The 23,777-nt window shown below is 34.0% G+C and overlaps 8 protein-coding genes across 8 annotated transcripts; 4 read left to right on the top strand and 4 right to left on the bottom strand.

Moving 5' to 3' along the window:
• Nucleotides 1–144: 144 nt before the first annotated feature.
• On the bottom strand, nucleotides 145–1,370 carry ASCRUDRAFT_152786 (uncharacterized protein). Its single transcript, XM_020189306.1, has one exon. It carries the CDS (start codon nucleotides 1,153–1,155, stop codon nucleotides 325–327), a length of 831 nt encoding a protein of 276 aa, XP_020046562.1. The 5' UTR covers nucleotides 1,156–1,370; the 3' UTR covers nucleotides 145–324.
• A 46-nt stretch (nucleotides 1,371–1,416) lies between these two features.
• Nucleotides 1,417–2,151, bottom strand: ASCRUDRAFT_8518 (nitrogen catabolite repression transcriptional regulator; the record flags this gene model as incomplete). The annotated part of the gene is made up of 1 exon (XM_020194890.1): nucleotides 1,417–2,151. One exon carries the CDS (start codon nucleotides 2,149–2,151, stop codon nucleotides 1,417–1,419), a length of 735 nt encoding a protein of 244 aa, XP_020046563.1.
• Nucleotides 2,152–2,826: 675 nt separating this feature from the next.
• Nucleotides 2,827–7,275, bottom strand: ASCRUDRAFT_70795 (uncharacterized protein; the record flags this gene model as incomplete). The annotated part of the gene is made up of 1 exon (XM_020191839.1): nucleotides 2,827–7,275. The coding sequence occupies one exon, from the start codon at nucleotides 7,273–7,275 to the stop codon at nucleotides 2,827–2,829; it is 4,449 nt and encodes a 1,482-aa protein (XP_020046564.1).
• A 611-nt stretch (nucleotides 7,276–7,886) lies between these two features.
• ASCRUDRAFT_70796 (uncharacterized protein) lies at nucleotides 7,887–10,064 on the bottom strand (the record flags this gene model as incomplete). Its single annotated transcript, XM_020191840.1, has 1 exon — nucleotides 7,887–10,064. One exon carries the CDS (start codon nucleotides 10,062–10,064, stop codon nucleotides 7,887–7,889), a length of 2,178 nt encoding a protein of 725 aa, XP_020046565.1.
• A 348-nt stretch (nucleotides 10,065–10,412) lies between these two features.
• ASCRUDRAFT_13925 (uncharacterized protein) lies at nucleotides 10,413–14,872 on the top strand. Its single transcript, XM_020189149.1, has one exon. It carries the CDS (start codon nucleotides 10,450–10,452, stop codon nucleotides 14,779–14,781), a length of 4,332 nt encoding a protein of 1,443 aa, XP_020046566.1. The 5' UTR covers nucleotides 10,413–10,449; the 3' UTR covers nucleotides 14,782–14,872.
• A 1,247-nt stretch (nucleotides 14,873–16,119) lies between these two features.
• On the top strand, nucleotides 16,120–16,564 carry TOA2 (transcription initiation factor IIA subunit gamma). The gene has a single exon (XM_020193406.1). The coding sequence runs from the start codon at nucleotides 16,210–16,212 to the stop codon at nucleotides 16,540–16,542; it is 333 nt and encodes a 110-aa protein (XP_020046567.1). The 5' UTR covers nucleotides 16,120–16,209; the 3' UTR covers nucleotides 16,543–16,564.
• Nucleotides 16,565–20,083: 3,519 nt separating this feature from the next.
• Nucleotides 20,084–21,838, top strand: SOK1 (Sok1p; the record flags this gene model as incomplete). Its single annotated transcript, XM_020189976.1, has 3 exons — nucleotides 20,084–20,822; nucleotides 20,916–21,421; nucleotides 21,683–21,838. Coding segments are annotated over 3 exons (1,401 nt in total), but the record flags the coding sequence as incomplete, so codon positions are not given.
• A 1,064-nt stretch (nucleotides 21,839–22,902) lies between these two features.
• Nucleotides 22,903–23,762, top strand: VMA3 (H(+)-transporting V0 sector ATPase subunit c). The gene is made up of 3 exons (XM_020193407.1): nucleotides 22,903–22,970; nucleotides 23,101–23,113; nucleotides 23,240–23,762. The coding sequence occupies exons 1-3, from the start codon at nucleotides 22,957–22,959 to the stop codon at nucleotides 23,693–23,695; spliced, it is 483 nt and encodes a 160-aa protein (XP_020046569.1). The 5' UTR covers nucleotides 22,903–22,956; the 3' UTR covers nucleotides 23,696–23,762.
• The last annotated feature ends 15 nt before the right edge of the window (nucleotides 23,763–23,777 follow it).

A 23,777-nucleotide genomic window follows, 5' to 3' on the forward strand; every position in this document is an offset into this window, starting at 1 on the left:
GATTATAAAATTCATTATTTACATTATAAAATTTGACATTAGGCTTGTTTTTTTTAGTATTAATTTTATTTTATTATTATTATTATTATTATTGTTATTGTTATTGTTATTGTTATTGTTATTGTTATTGTTATTGTTATTGAGTCAATGATGAAAGCGTGGATTAAGATTAGGTTAAAGGTTGAACAAAAAAGAATATAAAAGAGAAGAGAGGTGTATAAAATTTATAAAATCTGTAAGAATTATTTACAAGAGAAAATGAGAAACAAAAATCTAAAATAGAATATTTAAGTTTTAGATCTAATTATTCCATTTTTTTTTTTGTTATTGAGATTTCTTTTCGGGATTATTTTCAGATTTATTTTCAGATTTATTAGTGATGTTTTCTTGAGCTTTTAATTGCACTTTTAATTGCGCTTGCTTTAAGTTTTCTTCATCGGTAGCATCAAGAATAGACCATAGTAAATGTAAACCAAAATAAGTCAGAAAGGCCATTAAACAGCATCTAACAAAAGTTTCGCCAAAGAATTTATAGAACCTTAGGTGAGGGCTAACTTTATCGTATTCATCCTTGTGATTGAGATTATTTTGATTGATTTGAGATGTGTTTGGATTAGATTTCAAGTTGTCACTAGCAATAGTTGAAGAATTTGTGTTATTGTTATTGTTATTGTTATTGTTATTGTTATTTTCAGATGAGTTATTAAATTGTTGTTCCATTTGAGATAGAGATGGGTCTTGGTTAATAAACCGATTAACGTCTAAATTTTTCAAATCATTTAGGGGCTCCTCTTGGGTTGTGTTCAAGTTTTGGATAGTTTTATCATTTTTGGTTGCAGAGTTCTTGTTAGTGGCTGAAGAAGAGTAAAATCTTGTAAATCTTAAGAGCTGAGCATCGATGTTATTGTTGAAAAAGATGAAACCGCTATTTTTGTTGTATTTGTTGTTGATAAAAAAGGGGGTTTTATTAATATTTTTAGCTGGAACTATTTTGTAGGTGAGAGATCTATTTATGACTAGTTTATTGAATTTGGTAGCGCTAGCGATGTTTTTGTTGAAAAAAGTGTAGGTTTTGTTTACTTTATTGTTGAAGAAGAACAACTTGTCGTTTGATATGAGCAAGTTCTTTGAGGTTACTGGGCTGAATCTGCTCATTATGATGGAGAAGGGGAATAGCAGCTGGAGTGGTTGGTGATTAAGAGTTGTTTGATTATGAAAATCAACAAAGAGCAAAATAAGCAGTTTCGAGGTGGTTAAAAGAATGTGCGGAAGAGAACGAGTGCTGGCGCTTAATCAGTTTAAGCAGCTCGTTCACGACGATGGATATAATCAGCTGCAGAAAATGCAACAAAAGAGGTGTTCAATGGGTGTTTATTGTTACGGATTCGCTATGTAAAGTGCCTAGGGCTGGAGTCGCTAGTTCCTGACGTTGATTTCGTTTTCGTTATACTCAGCAGAGGCAGTCAATCCCCTTTGAACCTCAGGAAGCTTCTCAATGGCCTGGAGCCACTGGTAAACAGCAGGAAAGTCCTTTGCAATATCAATGTCGAGTCTGGTGCCAACTCTGACCCAGCCAAAGGAGACAATGTCAGCAATGGAGAGGTGGTCTGAAACCAAGTAGCCAGTGTTGTTCTTCTTCAAGGCAATCTCCAAGACGCCATACAACCTCTTGGTCTCGTCGACATATCGTTGGATGCCATAGGGAATCTTTTCTTTGGCGTAGAAGGAGAAGTGGTGGGCCTGACCTTGCATGGGGCCTATGCCTCCCATCTGGAAGAAGAGCCACTGGAGAGTCTCGTAGTACTCCTTGGTGCCATGTTTGAACGAGTACTGGTGCTTCTGGTCGTACTTCTCGCTGAGATAGAGCAAGATAGAGGCGCTTTCCATCAAGGTTGTTCTCTCGCCCTGAGCGTTGACGTCGCTGAGCACTGGAATTCTGCCATTGGGATTCAATTCGATGAACCAGTCCTGTTTCTGCTCCTGCTCAGCAGAGGCAATGTTTATCTTGCGCACATAGTACTTCAACTTCAAGAGCTCAAGGAGAATAGAGACCTTGACGCCATTGGGAGTGTCGAGAGTGTAGAGCTTGATGTAGGGGGCCTCGAGCTTGGGGTATTTGGGGTCGCCTTCGTTGACTAAAATACCAGACATTTTTGAGGAGAAACGAGTGGAACTGAGTGTGGAACTGATTGTGGAGCTAAATGTGCTTCTGAAGGTGCTTCTGAATATGCTGTGCAACAGGGAGAATCTCGATAGGGTGTTCATTTTAGAGAAGAATATCTGGAAAAGCAAACCACTCCCTTATATACGATTACACAGTTATTGCGACACATTACTAATGTATACTGATTCGCAATTGAGTTTATTACTAATGAGCCATTAGTAATCCTTTGGTTATTGCTACGCTTTGAGCCTTGCTATTGGACAGCCCATTGGATGAATGAATGAATATATTACTGAGTAAAGGAATGGATAAGTAAATAGATGTAATCATAAAGAGTGAATGCACAGCTGAACCAGCCAAATGAAAATTACCAATTAAAAAATGCAACAATGCTTAAAATATGAATAAGTGAAAAAAATATGGAAAATCAGAAATTAAAATCAAAATTAAAATCAAGATTAAAATCAAAATTAAAATCAAGATTAAAATCAAAAATGAAGAAAAACAATTACCAGGAAATAGAATAAAACAAAGTAAATTATCAATTAATCAAAAATAAAAAATTAAAAATAAAAAATTAAAAATAGAAAATTAAAAATTAAAATAAAAAATCAAAAAATCAAAAAAAATCACATCATACACAAATAAAACACAAAACTTATCTAGATAGTCGCTTCATGATATCTTCCATTTGAATTACTGCATATTTTCTTAATTGCACCCAAATGGTTAATGTTGATCCTATATTCTAAATTGTCATTTATAATTATTCTAACATGTTTCTTATTTTTAGACTTCTTTTCATAAATCACCCACAAGACTAACTTCTCAAGTAAAATAGCCTCCCCGATTATTTTGAATTTTATTTGGTTGCTATTGAATTTGCAAGCGATTAAATAATCATTGAAAAATAATAGACAAACATGATCTTTACCTATAAGTTTGCTTGATGTTTCGGCACTCATCAAATAAAATCTCTTCATTTTTCGGTTTTTACTATTATTAATAGTTAGTTTATCTCTTATTGATTCACTCATAATTTTCGTTTCTGTAAACCCTCGAAAATTATCAAATCTCACAATAAACCCTCTTAATAAATTTCGTGTTTTAACATAGTTTTCATAAATTGGATGCTTTTCAGAATAAAAATTCTTCAATCTTAAAATCTTATTATATGTGGTTTTTAAAATATAATCGTATCCCAATATTTTCTCAAATATTTCTCTGCTAATCCCATCTCTTCTATTCTTATTTCTTGAAAAAACATTGGAAGACCATACTTCAAAACTTCTCAACATATTAGTGTACCCGTCATCATACCTAGAGAAACTTCTTCCTATTTTGATAAAAACTTCAATTCTAGCGTAATCTTCAGCAAATAAACTCCATACGGCTGGGGCCTCTTTGGCCCAATTTTCAAAAATAATAAAAATTCCATGAGAAATAAATATACCTTGGGATTTAATTAATTCCAAAATTGGTACCAATATTTTCTCAATATGACATCTCAAAAGTGTTCGAAAATTCGAAAAGAAATTTTCATAAAAATATTCAATAGAAAACGGTGCAACAATAAATGGGTTTTGGCTTTTAAATTCTTCGCCCATATCAATAAATAGATATAAATTTTCAATAAATTCAGCTTGAGTGTAGAATAAATTAAAAATATTAATCTGTCGTGTCACATCATACTCCTTAATTGATCTGATTTGATTATCTGTTAAATTCCAATAATTCGCCCACCCGCTTTGAATTTCGCGACAAATATCAATTATTCTTCGTTTTTCTCCATTAAATATCAAATGTTCATCATCAATCAACTTAACATTTCTGCTCAGACGTAACGTGTTTGTACCTGATCGAGAATTAACACTTTCATTAAGTGTCGTTTTACTTCGAATCGTTTTACCATTAATTGAAATGTTAGTTTGAACGTTAACACTATTTTTACTTCTAGATGATTTATTGGTAGAATTTCTTGAAAGTTCTGAATTTTTATTTGTTGATTTTCTTGAAAGTTCTGCATTGCGAGCTGTCGATTTTTTAGGGAATTTGGTTTTGGATTCAGGTACAGAATTTTTATTTCCTGAAACAGCAGAATTATTTGAAATTTTACGTTGATTAACTTTCGGTTGACCATCAAATTTTTGAGCGTATTGAGCCGGTGGTGGAGTTGAAATTTGTTCTCTATTTACTGCAACCGGTGTAACAAACGAACTTCTTGAGGGGACGATGGATGGATTCCCAGAAGAATTGACAGGGAGACTAACAGGTGCAGGTGCAGGTGCAGGTGCTGAATCATTGAAAGGGACAGAAGATGAAGCAGGAGAAAGAGCGATAACTGGTGACTTGTATTCTTTAAAAGGAAAAGATGGATTAGGTGGAGTTGAAAAACTGTTTGAAGGGTTAGATGAATAATTATTTTGCGATGATATATATCTTGGATTAGAGTTGGAAGGATTATTTTGATTTGATGGTGCTGTTGATTTAGATGAAGATTTTCTTGTGTGGTAAGGTTGAGAAGAATACTGAGTATATTGAGGTGAATACTGAGTATGTTGAGATGGATAATGAGATGTTTTTTGTGGTAAAGGTGGAGGAGACCGTTGTGGTTGTGGATATGACTGCAATGATTTTTGAGAAAATTGATTATTTGGAATAAAAGCAGGATTAAAAGACGAAGAGAAAGACTGTTCCCGGGGATCTGAGCTTTTTTGAACTTGAAATGAACTAGGCAATGGAGATGAATAATTTAAATTTGGTGAATGTTGAGCATTATTAGATTTAGGAGTTAGGGTTGATAAATAATTTGGAGAGGAAGCTCTGTTTTTGGAAAAGTTTTGAAGTGGTGAATTTGATAAGTTATAATTATTTGGAGAAGGAACTCTGGGTTTGATAGGGATTTGAGCTGGTGAATTTGAAGAGTTGTAGTTATTTGCAGAGGGAACAATATTATTTATGGAAGTTTGAAGTGGTGAATTCGACGAATTATAATTATTTGGAGAGGAATCTCTGTTTTTGATGGAATTTTGAGCTGGTGAATTTGATGGATTATAGTCATTTGGAGAGGGGTTAATTTTAAAATCTAAATTGTTATTATTAATTTTTTTATTAACAAAAGGATCTGGAAGAGGAGTTGAGTTTAAATTTTCTGGTGGTTTAACCATTACAAATTGACTATCAACAGTTGAAGTTGTGTTGAAGTTTTGAAGGTTTGTATTTTCCTCATTGTTGTCATTATTAATTGATTTCTTTTCAATATGATTTGGAGAGGAGGATAATTGAGGATTGAGATTTTCGTCTGAGGTTTTGGAAAAAGTACTTTCAACCATTTTGATTGAAGAAACAGGGATAGGAATTGAGCGACGAAATACTTCATTAAAACCCTGAATGTGCATTGGTTGCAATTCGATTTTTTTTGTGTTTAAAATACAATCTCTCAAGTAGCAATTATTAACAAAATAATCATTGTTATCAAACAAGATTTTTAAGATTAATTGATATAAAGTGATGTCAGTAACAGCGGCGTTTTTGTGATCGTTTAAACTAAAAGTATTATTTTTACGATCAAGGAAAAAGGATGTGTAAAGAATTTTTGCTAGATTGTAGGAATTGATTCGAGTTTGTCTAAATATTTGTTGGTAGTTATCAATATCGGAAAATTTTGAAAAAAATCTGTTTAAATGAAGAACGAGATGGAAATTTTCGATTGGTAAATATTTCAAAAAGACGTCGATTAAATAGTTTAAAAAAGTTGTAATTTTAGTTTTGATTATTAAATTTGTATGTTGATAAGCTGGGCTAATAGAGTATAAAAAGAGGTTATTTAATTTTAACGAATTGAATTGCATCAAGTCATTGTAGTAATCTTTTTTTAATTCATCAATTAATAGGGTGTAAACTTTTGGAGTGATAATGGAATCAGGCAAAGAGCTTAGATATAGTTTTAAGACATCAGAGACATCATAAGAAGATATGCCCTTTGATTGAAAAGAGACTACATCATTAACATTGGTGCTGTGATTGGTGCTGGTCAGGTTATTTGGAGAATTTTTAGTATCATCAAGATTGTCGATATTGTTATGGGTGTTTTTGTTGTTGAAATCATTTGAATTGATGATATTATTGATATCAAAATTGTTGTTATTATTTTTGTTTAAAGGCGAAACAGATTCAAAGCCATCATTGACTTGGGGTTTATGTTTCTTGACTGTAAAGACTTTTTTGAGATTTTTTGATTTATCTTTTAGATTGAAATTTAAGGAATTATTTCTTTTGATTGAGTTCTTTCTTTGAATTGAATGTTTTCTTTTGATTGAATTTTTTCTTTGAAGAGTAGCTCTTCTTTTTAATTTTTGGTTATGTTTACGTCTTGCTCTTGTTTTGATGATTGAATTTTGAAGGTATAGTTTAATCAAGAGAATTAAACGCTGTAATTTGTTTTTATCATTTAAATTCAAGTCTGATTTTGAGATTAGGGATAAAGTGGATGAGTTTTTATCATCCAAGATACTCGAGGAGTAATTTTGAGTCGAAGTGACAGTATTACTAATTGATGTTTGCCTGTTTGTTTGCGAGATTCCAGGGAATGTATTTTGATTGAGCAATGAGTCATTATTAAGTTGGTTATTTGGATCTTGGGGTTGTAAATTTGGTGGATTTTGTAGAAATTGATTTTGATTTTGGCTGATTTTATTTGACTTGAAGCTGTCATTTTTATGCTCTCTTTCAATCAATAGATCGCTTAGAAATTTGATTCCAATATCTTCTTTAGGTCTACTATCGAAGGTATTTTTAAGATAAGTAATATTGTGGTTGTTACCATTTTTTCTGAATATGGCCATTGTAGTTAAAAAATCATTATCGATTAAAAACTCTGTAGTATTAATGACGATATAGGGGATGGTTATGATAATTGCGTTGGTGTCATTGCTATTAGTTAGTGATGGGATTGGAATTGGGGGATCGATAACTGATTTTGAAACCGAAAGAATGGCTTGAGATAAGGGAACGCCAAAGAGGCCAATGTCAGGTTGAGATTCATTTACTTCAGTGATCCTTTCCAAGTTGTTTCTTTGATTTAGTCTGGAAGCAGATGATGGGCCAACCATGGCTGTGATTGATTTCTGTCAATTAGCAAAGGTTGGTGGGTGGTGGGTGGTGGGTGATGGGTAGAGAATAGTAAAAGGTGGAAAAAAAGGGATGTGAGAGAAGATGAGAGATAAATAAAGGTTTTTGGTTTTGGCAGCACAACAGGCAAATGTCGAGATAGTGTTGTGTAAATAGGGCCAGGGTGAAGCCAGCGAGAAAGAGGTGTTTTGGTGGGCTCAATCAAAGGGTGGTGTAGAAACAGAGCGAGGACAATACAAAGTGATTATATTTGCAGCCCAAACAGGAGCCGGCGGTTTGCACCGTCTATTTGTTTGTGGAGGAGTCAGTGTGGAACACAGAAGGGAGTAGACGAGAGCTGGGACATGGCAGATGCTGGCAGAGCAGTTCAATTTGCCAGCAAGAGCCAAAGTGAGAAACAAGAGGTGGGAAAACAGTAAACAGTAAACAAAAGACTGGGAATAGGGCAGTGAATAACAAGTACTATATAGACACTATAGAAGCTCGGCAGACACCAAGCACAAAACAGAAAACTAAACAGGTTAAACAGATTAAGAAGATAAATAAAAATAGAAAAGTATTTATAGAAAAAACAGGATTTAGATGCCATAGATTATTGTATTGTTGGTGGGATGGGCTCTTGAGCAGAGGGATGAGCAGGGGGGTTAAGATTCTGTTCAGGAGTTTGCTCAGGAGTGTGGTCAGAATTCTGAACAGAATTCTGGGCCAAATATGGAGCATCATTCTGAGGAGGATAGCCAATATGAGTCAGATCAGGGACTGGGTTGGAAGGAGCAAAATTGGGAGCGTTAACGTTGATTGGGTTTTGGATATGGTGTTGGGTTTGAGTTGGATATTGAATTGAGTTTTGGGTTGAGTTTTGAGTAAAAGTCTGAGAAATGTTTGGGCTTTGAGTCAAAGTTTGAGAATTGTTTTGAATAAAATGTTGAGAGTTATTTTGGCAGGGATAATTTATATAAATTTGATTTTGGTGTTGATTTTGATTTTGGTTGCTTATCAAATCATTTAAGCTTGAGGAATAATTTGAATGTTGGATGGGAGATTGAATCGAAGTTTGGGTTTGAATTGGAGAGAGATTTGGAAATTGATTTTGATTTGGAGTGTGAATGGGCGAATGATTTTGAAAGGTGTTTAAATGTTGATTGTCAACTGTGAGTTGATTTTGAGCTGGGATTAAAATTGGAATTGGGATAGGAGTTGGAGTTGGAGTAGGAAATTGATTTTGATTTTGATTAATGTTTTGTTTTTCAAATTGAAATTGATCATGGTTATTGAATTGGTTTGATGAAGTTTCTAAATTGATTTGGCCCATAAGTTGAGGTAAATTAGGGTTGTTTTGGTTGTTTTGGTTGTTTTGGTTATTATTTGAATCAGGATGTTCGGGATAATCTGGGGGAATACGAGATGGATGTATACGATAATTTTGGATATTATTATTTGGGATATTATTATTGGAAAGAACGTATTCAATAAAAATAAATAGCTTTTTAGATTGAAGATTTATATCAGATTTATAAATCTTATAAATCAGATTGAAAAAATAGGATTTGTTATCAATGAGTAGTTTTAGAATTAATTTTTGGTAATTGAACTCGTCCATGTTGGATGCATCAATGAGATCCTTTAATGAAACCTTTTTCTTTTCTTGTGGGATGGAGATGTTAGGATTATCGACGAGAGACTGGGATGGTTGGGATGGTTGAGACTGTTTTTTAAAGTTGGATAGATCAAAGGTGTTGAAAGAGTGTTTATTAGTGAAAAAACAGGGCTGGAAGATGATAGATATGTTGTAAGAGTTCATCCTGGAGGATTGGTATATATCGTTTTGGTTGATTCTAGAGTCACCATTGAAGCCAGAGAATAGATCGATCATGAGGATTAGCAAATGGAAGTTTAGTTTGGGCAATTCTTTCAAAAAAATGGAGGATATCGTGTCCAAGAGATTTTGAATGTCGGTTGAATAAGCTGAAGATTGGTCATTTAAGTTGTTTAGTGATAGCGAAACGTTTGAGTTCTTTTTCAAAAATTCGGTTAGGTGAATAAGATTGTCATTTTCAGTGATGGATTGGATCAAAACTGAGGTGATTTCGTTGGTGATGATGGGGCAAGGTAATTTGTTCAAGTATCTGTTGAAGAGATTTGCGACATCGTAGGGGTTGATCTGGATGATATCTTTTTCAGAATTGAGAATTGAGTATTGTTGGAAATTTGAAGCTGAGTTGTTGGGAGAGATATTCGAGTTTGAAGATTTTGTTTTGTTTAAATCGTTGTTGTTGGAACCAAACAATTTGTAGAAGAAAAGTAGGATTTTCGATTTGAAGTCGTTTTTGTTTTTCAAGGCTTCGATGTTGACAGACTTGTTTGAGTTCTGAGCAGCAGTGTTGGATCTGATGATGGCGTTGTGTTGGATGAGGTCCTTTTGCAACTTGATTTGGTGGTCATTGATACTGTTGATTGAGACGCTTTTGAGAATGGATGGGTCGATGTGGTTGAGATCGATGTTCTGTTTGAGCAAGTCCTGGTAGAAGGTGTTGAAGTATTTCTGGAGGATGGTTATGGAACGGGAGTTGCCGCTCTTTCTGAATATGGCAGGTTTTAGGAAGAAGTTGTTGAGAATCAAGTACTCTATAATGCTGATGACGATGATGGGAAGATTGAGAACGATCCTGATGGCCTGGGTGTGGTTGGCCTTGAGAAACTTCAACAGGTAGTCAGCGCGAGGAACCTTGTCGAGCGCAAGGCCAAACAATGATGGGTCTGGGGAACTCATGGGGCAGGGAGAAGAACAGGCAGCACGAGAGGCACAGGGAAAATCAGAGACAGCAGAGACAGCAGAGACAGCAGTATATATACAGCCCCTGTGCGAGCACCCTGAGCAGCTCCAGCACCTCCATCCACAAGCTCTCCACCAATTTGTCCACTAAGAGCCCTATCCAGAGCCCTGCTTCGCCCCATTTGCTGTCTACCGCACATATGTCTGCGTCTCAGCGCGTCCACACATGCGCGCGTGTGTCACCCACACTGCTGGACGCTCGGCGGCGGGAGTCCTCGGGCGGAGCCAAGCAGGGTCTGCTGCGTGTGCTGCTGGAGCATAATGCCACTCTTCAGCTCCCGCTGCCTCTGCTTCCTCTGCTTCCTCTCCAGCCCTGTCTGCCATGTCTGACTTCCACAGCTTTCCCGCGCCCTCTGCTGCTGCTGCTGCTGCCAACGCGCCCTCTGCTGCCTCCTCTCCGCCAGACTTCTCTCTCCTGAGAAGAAAGCCCTTGCCCAAGACTCCTCTGCCTCCTCCAGTGCCCAAGAATAGCTTCCATCCCTACTTCAGAAACCAGCTCTCCAGCTCACAGTTCTCCCTAGACACCACTGTCGCCACTAACCCCACCATAAAACCCTCGCCCTCCAACAGCACCAACATCAGCACCAACATCAGCACCAACATCACCTTCAATGCCAAATCTCCTTTGACTAATCCTCCTCCAAGATTATCTCATTCCAATTCTCATCTAAGGAGGAAGAAACCCATCTACAATGACGATGTTGTAACCCCAAATCCCTCTAGAATTAATACCAGCATCACAACTACAACTACTAATAACAATAACAATAACAATAACAACATCAACAACAATAATAATAATAATAATAATAATCCAGAACCACCGAGAAGCTCTGCTCTTTTACCTTACCATCCAGTCCCTTTGATCTCAAATACAAAGCATTTCTCTAACAATTCCTACAACAAAACCATTAACAAACCCAATCCCAAGGTCTCAAGCTCAAATATCTCTTTTATTACACAAAACAATAACTACAACCTCAAAAATGACGCCTCTATTAACATTAATACAACTAAAAACAATACAAATAATATCAATAATATCCCTAATGAAAACTTACTTTCTCCAAACGATATTTCAAATAATATTCAAAACAACCTTTCAACATCTTCTCAATCTTCTATTTCTTCATACTCCGCCTACTCAACATTCACCAACTACCATAACAGCATTACAAATAATATCATCCCTGACGATACCAACAATAACGATTCAAATTCAAATTCAAATTCAAATTCATTACCTATTCCTTCTTCAAATACTGACTCTCTCTCCACTTTAAGTCCAGATTACAAACCAATCAGTAAATACAAAACTAAAATCAAATACGAATTCTCTGCGTACGATCTCTCAAACACTCTCTCAAGATCCTCTTCCCACTCCGTATTAGTCTATGAAAATTCCTGCTCAAAATTATTCGGAACTTCTCTTGACAAAATCTCCTCAATTTGTCCTCCTGTGATCTTTCAATCTCCTTTTCCTCTATCTCCAAACGATCCCAACATCATCACAAACCAAATCACAACAAATGTCCAACAAATTGATCAACCTCTCTCTACTGACAATTCTCCTGAAAAATTGGATATCCAACACCAAATTGAATTGGAAATGAATAGATTATCCGCTTCAAATATAGACTCTTCAACTGATACTACCATCACTACCACTCTTACTACTTCTAAAAACGACAATAATCTCAACTCAATTCCTGTCTTTCAAGTTTACATCCCTGCCATCATCAAAGACTGCGCTGATTTCCTCATTCAAAACGACTTTACAAACACCGTTGCTATTTTTAGATCAAATGGCCACTTGAAAAATATTGCCTACTTGCAAGAAATCTTTGACACTGAAGCTCCCAACAGATACATTTCAATCTCAAAACTCAACGATTTCCTTAACGACAACATCAACTTTAACAATTCAAAGGTAAGTTTTTGCCACGACTACATCTCAAACTACGATGTCGCAAACTTACTAAAAAGATATCTCAACCACCTTCCTGACTCAATTATCCCAAAGGATATATCCTCCTCCTTAATCTCACAATTAAAATCAATCCCTTACTACAACGACATTAAATACTTTCTCCAATTCCAATCAAACAACTCTCTATTGTTTAGTATCGAAAGATTTAACACCGTCTTATCCCCCTTTTTAAGGTTAAAATTCTCAAATGTATTGGATTTCATCATTGAATTCTTTTTGAAAAATTTACCTCTTTATAACCTCCATTTAACCATCTTTTTAATCGACTTTTTTTCCCACTTTTCTAATCCTGCAAATTATCAATCTGTGTTCAATGAAACCAAAATCAATTCATACGCCCTATCAATTATTTTTCATCCTTGCTTTTTCCTAAATGAAAACTTAAATCTACTAAGACAACTACCTCCTCTAAACAGTATTACTGCTAATACTAGTGGCGAAAAGACACTTATTCAATCATTATCAAACATCAATCTTGATCAGTTCCGTGACTCCAATAAACAAAATGATTCCATCTTGGAAAAATTTGTCATAAAGCTCTTAATTGACAATAGTTCTTATTTTTTTCAAAACTTATACACCAGAAACTCTCAACTAAATTTAAACAAAATTCAGGTCATCAACATTTCATTTTCCGAATTTGAAACAAAAATAACAAACAATTTAAAACCTTTCAATAAATCTCAAAATAACTCTTTATTGAATTCAAACTCTTTAAATAACTTATCAACCTCAGTTTCTCAATTTCCTAGGGATAATGATAATGATAACGAAAAAGACGGCTTAAAAAATTCAAAAGTATCAAGAAACAGCAAAAGATTCTCAATGCTTGCAAAATCAATTGGTAATGTTATATCAAAATCAGCAAACGAAATTCACAATAAATTAAGTGACTCCTCCGTTTCTCCTACAGATACAAAAAAATCCTTTGAAGTTTTCATTAAAAACTCAGAATCTGGTGAATTGGTTGAACGAAAATCACGGTCAAACACTAAGGAAAGTGCAAGTTTCAAAAACACAAGCTCAGAGCTAACTTTGGATTTGGCTAAAAATAATGAAGAAATTAACCTTAATAGACTAAAATGTAAAAACGAATTGTATACTATTCCAAATATAAATGATAAATCACCATCTAAAATTTATGAAATGATGGCAACTGGTTGGGAAAAATTTTTCAATGTTTCGCCAGAATACTTGGATACAATTGATACTAATACAAGGTTAAAAGAAAAGAGAATATTTGAGTTGATCAAGCTTCAAACATTATATCTTCTAAGTATTGGGAGATTTCTAAAAGTTGGTGTATTGTTTCATGAATTGACCAAAGATCCCAACTGTAAGCCAATTTGTTATCCAATCAATAATAAAGAATTTCACGAAAGATGTTTTAGAGTATTTAGTAGTTTTTATGATCTCCAACGTGATAAATTGACATTTCCTTTATTAGATATAATTAATAATTTCCGTAAGAAACCGAGTAATACGGGTCATAGAATATTACTAGGAGAAGAATATTTGGATATTTTTGAAAGATGGGTTTTGAATTGCGAAAGTACTTGGATAAAGCTAATTGAAACATTTTCATATACGGAAATTTATTTAATGATTGGGAACTTTTTTACGAAACATAAGAATATTTATAAGGATATTTTGATAGAATTCAATAAATTTATTGATAAAGTGACCAGAGTTGATAGGGTGATTTCAATGGATATATTTTATAAGATTCTCAATAAGTTTTCGTATATTTTGACACAGAATGTTTATTCATTTTATCGGTTACAGACATTTTATAATAACTATAATAATTGTGAGGAAGAAGAAAAAACCAAGGAAAAATATTTAAGGATTAAGAAATTATTAATTAAGTTTGAGAATACGATTGAGATTGCTAGAACTAATTATAGAAACCGGAGGATATTTGAGTATATTAAGTTTGAGGACGAGGTATTTGATAAAAAGGAAGAAGTATTTGAGTTTGAAAATAGAAAATCCAGTTTAGATCCGAATTATCAACATAATCAAAATCACAGTCAAAATTTAATTAATAATAGTAATGAGAATGAGAATGAGAATGAGAATGAAAACGAAAACGAAAACGAAAACGAAAACGAGAATAAAAATGAGAATGAGAACGAGAATTTAAATAATAATTGTAATCAAAATTCAGATGATACTAAAACTTCAAATTCAAATTCAAATAATAATGATAAAGATAACGATAATGACAGTGAGAAAACAAATTTAAATGAAAAGAAAGGAAAAAATATTTTGGGATTTTTTGATCAAATCAAGTTAAGAGAATTACAATTTATTGGAATGATTTCAGTTGAAAAGAATTACAAAAATAATAGATTGATTGTCTTTTTATTTAATAAGATTGTATTTATAACTCAATTTGATGAAGAGAATTTCAAGTTTAAAGTGATAGAAGAGCCTATTTTGATTGAAAACTTGGTACTTCAAGAGAAGATTCAGAGCAATCTTAATGCGTATAATAATTGTTTTAATAATGAGAGCTATAATGATTTAGTTTGGATTGGTACAATTAAGGATCTTGATAAAAAGAGGCACGGAGAAGCAAATAAAAATACAGGGGATTTATATTATATGAAAAGAGAAGATTATGATACAATTGAAAGGATATTAACCTCTGACGTATGATTGTAATCAATATTTTGCATTTGCATTTGCATTTTTATTAAATTTTTTATTTTTATTTTTATTTTTATTTACTTTATAATTGTGAATTTTTCATGGTTTTTTTTATTCAGATTTTTTTAACTATTTTAGTAGCATTGTTTGATTTATATATAAGTGTATATATATAATAATAATTAATAAATACAAGCCGGTGGAAGTTTTTTTATTATATATTAAAAAGGGATTTAAATTAAATTTTTCGAGTAGTGGTAGATTGAAATGAGTGGTTATATAATAATAAAACAGATGAATGTATTTGACCACGCATGTGCACGCGAATGTATGCGTAGAAGCGCTTGAAAGGGATGTGTACATACATAAAAAGTGAAAATTTAAAGGAACTTAAATTTGTAATGAATAGATTTTTTCGTTGAATGATAAGGAGATATAAATGAGAGAAATCATTGAAGGGTGTTTGAAAGGGTTTTTTCTTTTTGATTTTGATTTTGATTTTGATTTTGATTTAATATTTCAAAGATATTAATTGAGTGTATTAGGATGGATATGAACGTAACAAAAAAAAAATGGGTTAGATTGAGTTAAGTTGAGTTAAGTTAAGTTAAGCTGAGAAAGAGTGGTTTGATAGGTTAAGCAAAGTAGAATTTAGATTATGTGGTTCTAAAATTAACATACAAGTGGTTGAATTATAAGTAAGATTGATAGAAAGTAATAGAACAATAATAATGTATGGGTTCTGAAGAGCAAAGAGAGAACAAAGAATAGAAGGAAAAAAAATATTGAGATGGAGATCGTGTGACCAATCAAAAAGAGTAAGAGAAGAGTGGATATATGAACTTTAAACGAGAAGCGGAACCGGAGAAGGGAGTCCGGACAAATGAGAGATGGCTTATAAATTCAGAGAGAAATGATTCTGTTGGGAGAGCTAGAAGAAAAGTGAAACAAAATGAAATAGGAAATGGAATAAGAAGGAATAGGAAAGAATAAGAAGGAATAAGAAGGAATATGGTGAGGTAAAATAAGGCAAAATAATAGAAAGATGTGATCATTTGTTTGAGACGAATAAAGGGATCAAAGAGTCATGGTGGTGATGCTGGTGATGATGCTGGTGATTCTGTGGTGATACCGTGAGACTGGAGTGAAATCAGGAGCATGACAGTATGGTGGATCGCGTATTTCAGTGGGAGCGTGGCGGATGGCAATCGCGGGCCGGTGCGGGAGGACGCCGTGAGCTACGCACGGACCAGCTGCGTGGCGCCAGGCTGGTGGAGGAAGCACAGGCAGCAATTTCCCCAGCAAAAAGAAAGGCTGCGGACGGCGGTCATGTGATGGGCCTCGAGGAGAGCTGCAACTGGGCTGGTTGTGGTTGTTGCTTGGGCTCCAGATATACATTGCTGGAGAGCTGTGAGTGAGGAAGCGAGCGAGACAGACATGAACAACCCAGCGTACTATGAACTCTACAGAAGAACCACCATCGGCATCGCTCTTACCGATGCGCTAGACAATCTCATCTTGGACCAGAGAATCCAACCTCAGTTAGCTATAGCAGTCTTGTCGATATTCGACAAGGTCATTTCCGACCAGCTCAAGGAAACCATCAAGAGCAAGTTGAATTTCAAGGGCCACTTAAGCATCTACAACTTCTGCGACGATGTGTGGACTTTTCAGATCAAGGATTTGGACATCAAGTTGGACAACAACGAGACATTGAGCGTTGACAAATTGCGAATCGTCGCTTGCAGCTCCAAGAGAGCTGGGGAGTGAGTCTGGGAATGCTGGGTCTCGCTACATACGTTATATACGGCATAAATACCTTCTCTCAGCGCAGTCTTCTCTCGGTGCAGCACACTCTTAGGCCTTGTCTGGGTGGCGGCCAGGCCCCTTGCCGACTCTTGGACACTGACGGTGCGGTGGGTATCGTGACCCCAGGACACGGCCACAGAGCGCTGTTCGGAAGGGCGCTTTTCGGGAGGGCGACTCAGGCCGCCTTTCTTTTGGTCTTTTCTTTTTGTCTTTTCTTTTCTTTTTCTCAGGAGTCTGAGCTGCTTTCCACCTCAAACTATTTTCAAGTGTATCTATAAAAATTAACTTATCGTTATTTATCTTACTTCTACTTCCTCTCCAACGTCGTTGTTTTCCTTTTATACTCTGATTTGCTTCTTTTTCCACTCAAGGAACAAATATCTTCATTGCCTTTTTTTTTCGCTTCTTGCTTCTGGTTCCCATCCTGCAAATAGCACTGCTATTTCCATCATCTGATTATTACGAGTTTTTCCTCCAATATATCTCCAACTATTTAAACATTTCAACCACTAATCTCGATCTTGCAACCTATCCAATAATCCAACTCACCTTCACCTCAAAATAAAAAACATAGCAAAAACTAATAAACAAAATCAACTCAAAAGCTACTTATCTGATTCTACTGCTTTTTCAAATCATAATCATCTGTTTATAAATAGATAACAAATACTCCATAGCAAATTCAAATTCAAATTCAAATTCAAATTCAAAAGATTAGCAAGCACTTTCTGGTTCAAATCTCACTTTGTCCATCCACTATTTGTTCTTGTTTTTTTATCTCATTCCGGTTATTACTCTTCCTTATATATTATACTATACCTTATTATACTATCCTATAGTATACATCCTATATCCTATATCCTATATCCTATATCCCATATCCTATAAACTATTCTTATTCTTATTCTTATTCTGTTTCTATTTCTGTTTCTTATTCTTCCTACATTTTCACTAATTTTCTCAATCCCTCCTACTAATTGTTTCTTTTTTTTTTTTTCGTTTTTTGGTTTTTCGTCAAAAAAAATCGTTCATCCTTCAACCTATTCACCATACAACTACAGGCTGCTTTTTTCTTACTCTAATAAATCAACAACACTCCATTTATATCTACTATCATCTCAAATAACACTGCCACATTCATCCATCGTCTCACTACATCCTCTTCTTTTTCTTTCAGATAAATGAAATGAATTCCCAACTAAACAATACTCCTACAAACGATAACCAAGAACAAGTTTATTCAACTGAAGACCAATACAGGCTGGTTTTTTTCGATTCTGCCAAAAGAGTCTGTTCATCTTCCTCAAATGATAATCTACAAAACAACAAAAGAGTAAGGCTAGATACCTCCCTACAGAACCTCCCCCAGGTCTCTGTCGTCTCGTCATCCTCCTCCTCCTCATCTTCCAACAATAATACCTCTAACACCACTGGTCCCTTGAAGTTGCAACTGCCCTCTGCCTCATCTTCTTCAAACACACCAAATTCCTCTTCCTCGCCTTCCTCTTCTTCATCGGCTCTCACATCCACTGCCACGCCATCCTCCCTATCCTCAAAGAACTCTGCTTCCCGTTTGCCCCCCTCTTCTTCTGACTCGACTTCTCCTGGCCCCTTGTCCTCAACCTCCTTGAACCCTTCCTCACTTCTCTCCAACAACAATCCTTCTCTATCCCACGAATCTCTTTCCTCTTCTCCATCTCCACCCTCCTCCCAAAACATCCCTCACTCGATTATCCTTAATCACAACGACTGCAATCCTCTATCTCACTCACATTCTCGCTCTCGTTCTCGTTCTCGTTCTCCTAATTCAAATTCCGTCTCCATAGATTCTTTAATGAATCACCACCACTACAACTCCTCATCAAACTCCTTTACAATAATCCACAACCACTCTCATAACATCATCAACGATGAAAACTTAAACCTCAATATCAATACCCAATCCATCGCAATCAACGATGAAAACGACTCTCAACTGAAATTTAGGTCCGGAAAAGTATTACGCCCTCTCTCTCTCAATGCCTACAACTTGCCTCTTCAACCACAAGCATGTCCTTGTCCTTCTCCTTCTTCATCCTCACCTTCTGCTGCACTCCCACCCCCCTCTTCTTCCTCATCTTCACCAGCATCTTCTTCTTCTTCCTCTTCCTCCTCCTCCTCCTCTTCAGAATCTGCCTCCTATAATTCATCTTATTCATCTCAAGCTGCCAATGCTGCTCAGAATTTCATATCCCTTCCCCCCTTGAAATTATCCCCCAAATCTACTCCCATCCTTCCTTCTTCTGTTGTTCACAAGAGACCGGCTCATCTTACTCTATCCAACTCCTCTAAAACCTCCATCAATCACAAGTACTATCCAAAATATAACCATCAAAAGAGAAATTCCCTAAACAAAAAACCTTTCCAAATATCAAAATTAATATCAAAAAACTCAAACGTTGATTACACCTGTTTAATTCCAACCAGCAACACTATCAAAAACAATACCAGCAACAACGACTTGAATATTATCAACAATAACTACAACTCAAGCTCAAGCTTAAATTCAAACTTAAACTTAAACTCAAATTCAACCTCTGCCATCAATAATGACTCCATCTCTTCCTCAAAACCCACCTCTAATGACAACACTCACAAAACAGCTATCACGTCTAATAATTTCAATTCTTTTAACGCCTTCAATACTTACAATTCCAAGAAATACAACAACCCAGTAATCGATAACCTCATCACCCTATCAAACGCTTCTATCACCAGCCCTTCCATCAACAAAAACTTGAACAAAAATACTTCTAATGATAACGACAAAATCAATAAAAACAACAACACTAATAACCAAATTGATATCACCGCTGGAATAATGATCCCCAAAAATAACTCCAACATGTCCAACAAAATTACCTTGGGCGGTAATCTCAAAAACCAAAATAATACCATCAACATTATCAATACAAATATCAGCAATTTCAACAACATTAAATCTTTCAATTTCAATAACATTAATCGTTTGCCTAATTTCTACTCAAGAAAAAGATCAAAATCCCTACCTGATACAAGAGCTTTAAAATCCTACTTGAATCCAAATCATGATATCAATATATCAATAAATTTCACCCAAAATTTCAATCAAAGCTACAATCAAAATTTCAACCAAACCACAACAACCTTTACTAACAATAACAACAACAATAACAACAACAATAATAATAATAATAATAACAACAGCAACAACAGCATTATCATTAATAACAATAGCTCCAACAATCCAATCAACACCAACGCCAATAACAATACCATTCACAGTCTTACCAGCAGTGATAACACCAACACAAATCCAGCCCTCAAAAATTCAGGCCTGACTCTGAACATGATTAACATCACTTTAGCCAATTCAAAGAAAAACCAAAATAATAATAAACTAATTCCTACTGTTTTAAATAATAACAACATGAACAACAACAAACAAGTAAATATAAACCCCATTTCCATCAATAATGATTACCCACCAGTTAATACCCAATCATTAAAGGAAATAGACTTGCAAGAAATTCTCAAAAATCCTCAACTCAGACATGATATACTCTTTGATCCTCAGTTACAATTCAGACCAAATTTGGATGGTGACAGAGGTCGCAGAAAGAAACTAATGGTTGATAAATATTGGTTGGAAATTCAAGGCGAATTTTGCAGTCTAATTAATGATCCAAAGTCTTTTAAACTAGTCAAATTACCAAAATTATTTACAACTTTAAAGGATATTCTAATAAGCCTTTTGCCAGAAAAGGATCGCAACTTGGTAAACCAGGTTTTAGATAAAGAATTACTAATCCAGCAACTAAGAAATAATTGTCTTGATTTTATTTCTTTATCAAATTGGTTGGCGAACGTTTTTAAAAATCACTGTGCTCCAATGAGAGATACATGGGTTGATGAAATGACATTAAAGTTTTTAGAAGCTGAAACCGATCATTCTATCCCAAAATTGGTTGATGGTTTAAGAATGGTGTTTGCAATCTTAGAAGCTATGAAATTGGATATTGCCAATCATCAAATTAGAACTTTGAGACCTGTTTTGGTTGAAACAAGTTTGGAATTTGAAAAGGATTATTATAATCAATTGATTTCTGTGAATAAAATTGATATAAAAGATTCCTTAGAATGGTTCAAGTCGAGCTACAAGAAATATGCATCATCGCCTGAAATTACTTCAATTAGCAAAGTCGAAAACTTAAAATCTAAAGGTCTTGTTGTCACAGGCAGTCAAACTCTTGACAGTGAAGATTCTGATGATGATGATGATGATGATGATATAGAACATCCTAAATATATCAAAGTTGGTATTGACCTAAAAAGAGTCTGTATCAGTGCAATTTTGAATTTACTAAGCTGTCGTAATATGACTAGCGAATTTCCATTGACGCTAAGCTTTGATAATTCAAGGTTAGCTTTACTAAGAGCCGAAATTCGTCAATTAGTTTGCTTGCAAATTTGTTTGTACATTTTCCGTCAGTTGGTCTTGACACATTCCGATAAAAAATACAGAGGTAAATTATTAACAACTGAATCTCTCAAGTCCATTAAAAATGAAATATTGGCTATTATAACAGATGACAATGGATACGTGAAATGGACAAGAAATATTCCTTCAATTTCGTTGTACTTGGCCAAGAAAGTGATATCAAACCCTGAAGAAAATTCTTCCAAGAAGTCTAATATAATTGCAACTCCTCCAGAGAGTCTAACTAACTTAGTTCATTCATGGTTATTAAAACAAACACAACCAAAAAGCAAAGTTTATGGATTAATGGAGAGCAAAATTATTTCAGAACTAAATACATTAGTATTTGAAAGATTTACAGTTAAAAATGCCATTCCTGGTGAATTAGTTCCGGTGACAATGACAGGTAATAACATGTCAATTAATTCATCTCAAACATCAGTTTCTAATACAGCAAGTGGATTCAGAAGTTCTGCCTGTTTAACAAACACAAACACAAAAACTAATACTAATAGTAATAATACTAATAGCAATGATAATGATAATGATAACGACAATGGAGGAAATGATAAAGAAAAAAGCGGCAATGGCAAAAATGGAAAGAAAAATAATTGCAACAAATTAGATGGGGCTAGGAATGTCAGTGGAGAGAATAATTTGAGCAATCATAGCTTTGGAGAAGAATTAATGTCTTTATCAAGTAGATTATACACATTAAGTGTGTTTCATTGGAATGTTTTTGGATCATATTACGCAGATTGCATTAGAAAGGATTATCTTGAAAGCATTAATAATTTAAACCTCAACTAAATTAAATTCAACTTTATGAAAAAGGGTTTTATTTCAGATTTTTAAATTTCTTTAAAGATTTTTTTATTGTTTCTATTCTTTTATTATTATTTTTTTTATTACAATTCATTTTTCATCATTCTTTTAACATTCTTTCATTATTTTGTTTTTTCTTTCTTTTTTTTTCGTTTATTTTTCTCATTTTTTTAAAATCTTTATTTTTTTTAATTCTCTCTTTCTATTAATTTTGTTTTGATTTAAATTCATTTGGATTTTATTGAAAATGAAAGCCTTCCGGTTATAATTAAAAGGAATCAGATTATACTAGTTCATCATACCTTATAACATAATTTTTTTGTTTTTATTATATTTTTAAGCATGGTCAAATTATTTTTGCTGTGGAGGAAATTTATCATTATGTAATAAATTGATTAATTCTGTTTTAACTTCCGAAGTTGTTTCTTATTTTTGTTGTACTCTTGTTTTGTATTAGGATTTTTTTACCACTATTGAATTATTTCTTTTTTTTGTTTTTCATTCTAATTGCTCTCTACTTGTCAATAATCCAATAACGTTGCTCTCATAAAAAAAATACTTTTAATAACATATATACTTATAAAATTTTTTTACCAAAATCACTTTAATTCAACAGACTTTAATTACTTTAAGCTGCACACTGTAGAATGTACCATATTCCCTATGATAACTTGCATCACATTATGCGCAAAACGTGCAAGTTATGCTGCGCGCTCAAATAATGTAGCACATGTAATATTACGTAATTAAAAATATATTATTACATAATGTGGATAATGTACATTACATAATCCGTACAACGGTAAATACCGCTACGTGCACAAGGAAAAGCACGTGCTTCCTTGCTGTTTTGCTTTTTGCCTGGATTTGTTTTGTTGGCTGCAAATGAATTGGAAGCTTGAAAATAATCAGAGCGAAAGGGTAGCAAAGATATTCCACCATTAACATCATCTTCATCTGATAGTTATATATCGCGTCAATTAGCAAAAGACTAGTTCTAGCCATATTTTATTCCACTATTATTTTTAAAGAACATTCAATACTAAATAACAATGACTGATTTATGGTACGTCTTGACTGCGACTCATCGTTATTACAAAGATGATCGTTGACCTTGGTTATCGCTGCAATTTTGGAGCTTCTTTTCTTATTTATCATAATTATCAATTTACTAACCTGTTTTTTATTATTTATAGTCCGGTTTATGCTGTAAGTTTTAATCTTAAAAAATTTGGTTAAATCTGATTGCTTTTAGGTGTTTCCACTGTTTTTTTATTTTTATTTTTATTTATTTTTATTTATTTTTTTCTAACATTTTTATTTATTTTTATTTAGCCATTTTTTGGTTCAATTGGCTGTGCCTGTGCCATTGTCTTCACATGCTTTGGTGCTGCTTATGGTACTGCTAAATCTGGTGTAGGTATCTGTGCCACCTCTGTTTTAAGACCAGATTTAATTGTTAAAAATATTGTTCCTGTTATTATGGCAGGTATTATTGCCATTTATGGTTTGGTTGTTTCGGTTTTAGTTTCCTATTCTCTAAAACAACAACAAGCATTATACACAGGTTTTGTACAATTAGGTGCAGGCTTATCTGTTGGTTTATCTGGTTTAGCTGCCGGTTTTGCAATTGGTATTGTCGGTGATGCAGGTGTAAGAGGTACTGCTCAACAACCAAGATTATTTGTTGGTATGATGTTGATTCTTATTTTTGCTGAAGTTTTAGGTCTTTATGGTTTAATTGTTGCCTTATTATTAAACTCGAGAGCTACTCAAGATGTAACTTGTTAATTAATTTGATTATTTAATTATTAATGATTATAATTGTTTTAATTATTTAAAAAGAAATGAATAAAATAAATATAAAAAAATA

This window comes from Ascoidea rubescens (genome assembly GCF_001661345.1).
Source record: "Ascoidea rubescens DSM 1968 unplaced genomic scaffold ASCRUscaffold_8, whole genome shotgun sequence".
Classification (NCBI taxonomy): domain Eukaryota; kingdom Fungi; phylum Ascomycota; class Saccharomycetes; order Ascoideales; family Ascoideaceae; genus Ascoidea; species Ascoidea rubescens.

Excerpts from the sequence above, each read along its gene's own strand:
- ASCRUDRAFT_152786 (XM_020189306.1), bottom strand. The coding sequence starts at position 1,155 with ATGAGCAGATTCAGCCCAGTAACCTCAAAGAACTTGCTCATATCAAAC.
- ASCRUDRAFT_13925 (XM_020189149.1), top strand. The coding sequence starts at position 10,450 with ATGTCTGACTTCCACAGCTTTCCCGCGCCCTCTGCTGCTGCTGCTGCT.
- TOA2 (XM_020193406.1), top strand. The coding sequence starts at position 16,210 with ATGAACAACCCAGCGTACTATGAACTCTACAGAAGAACCACCATCGGC.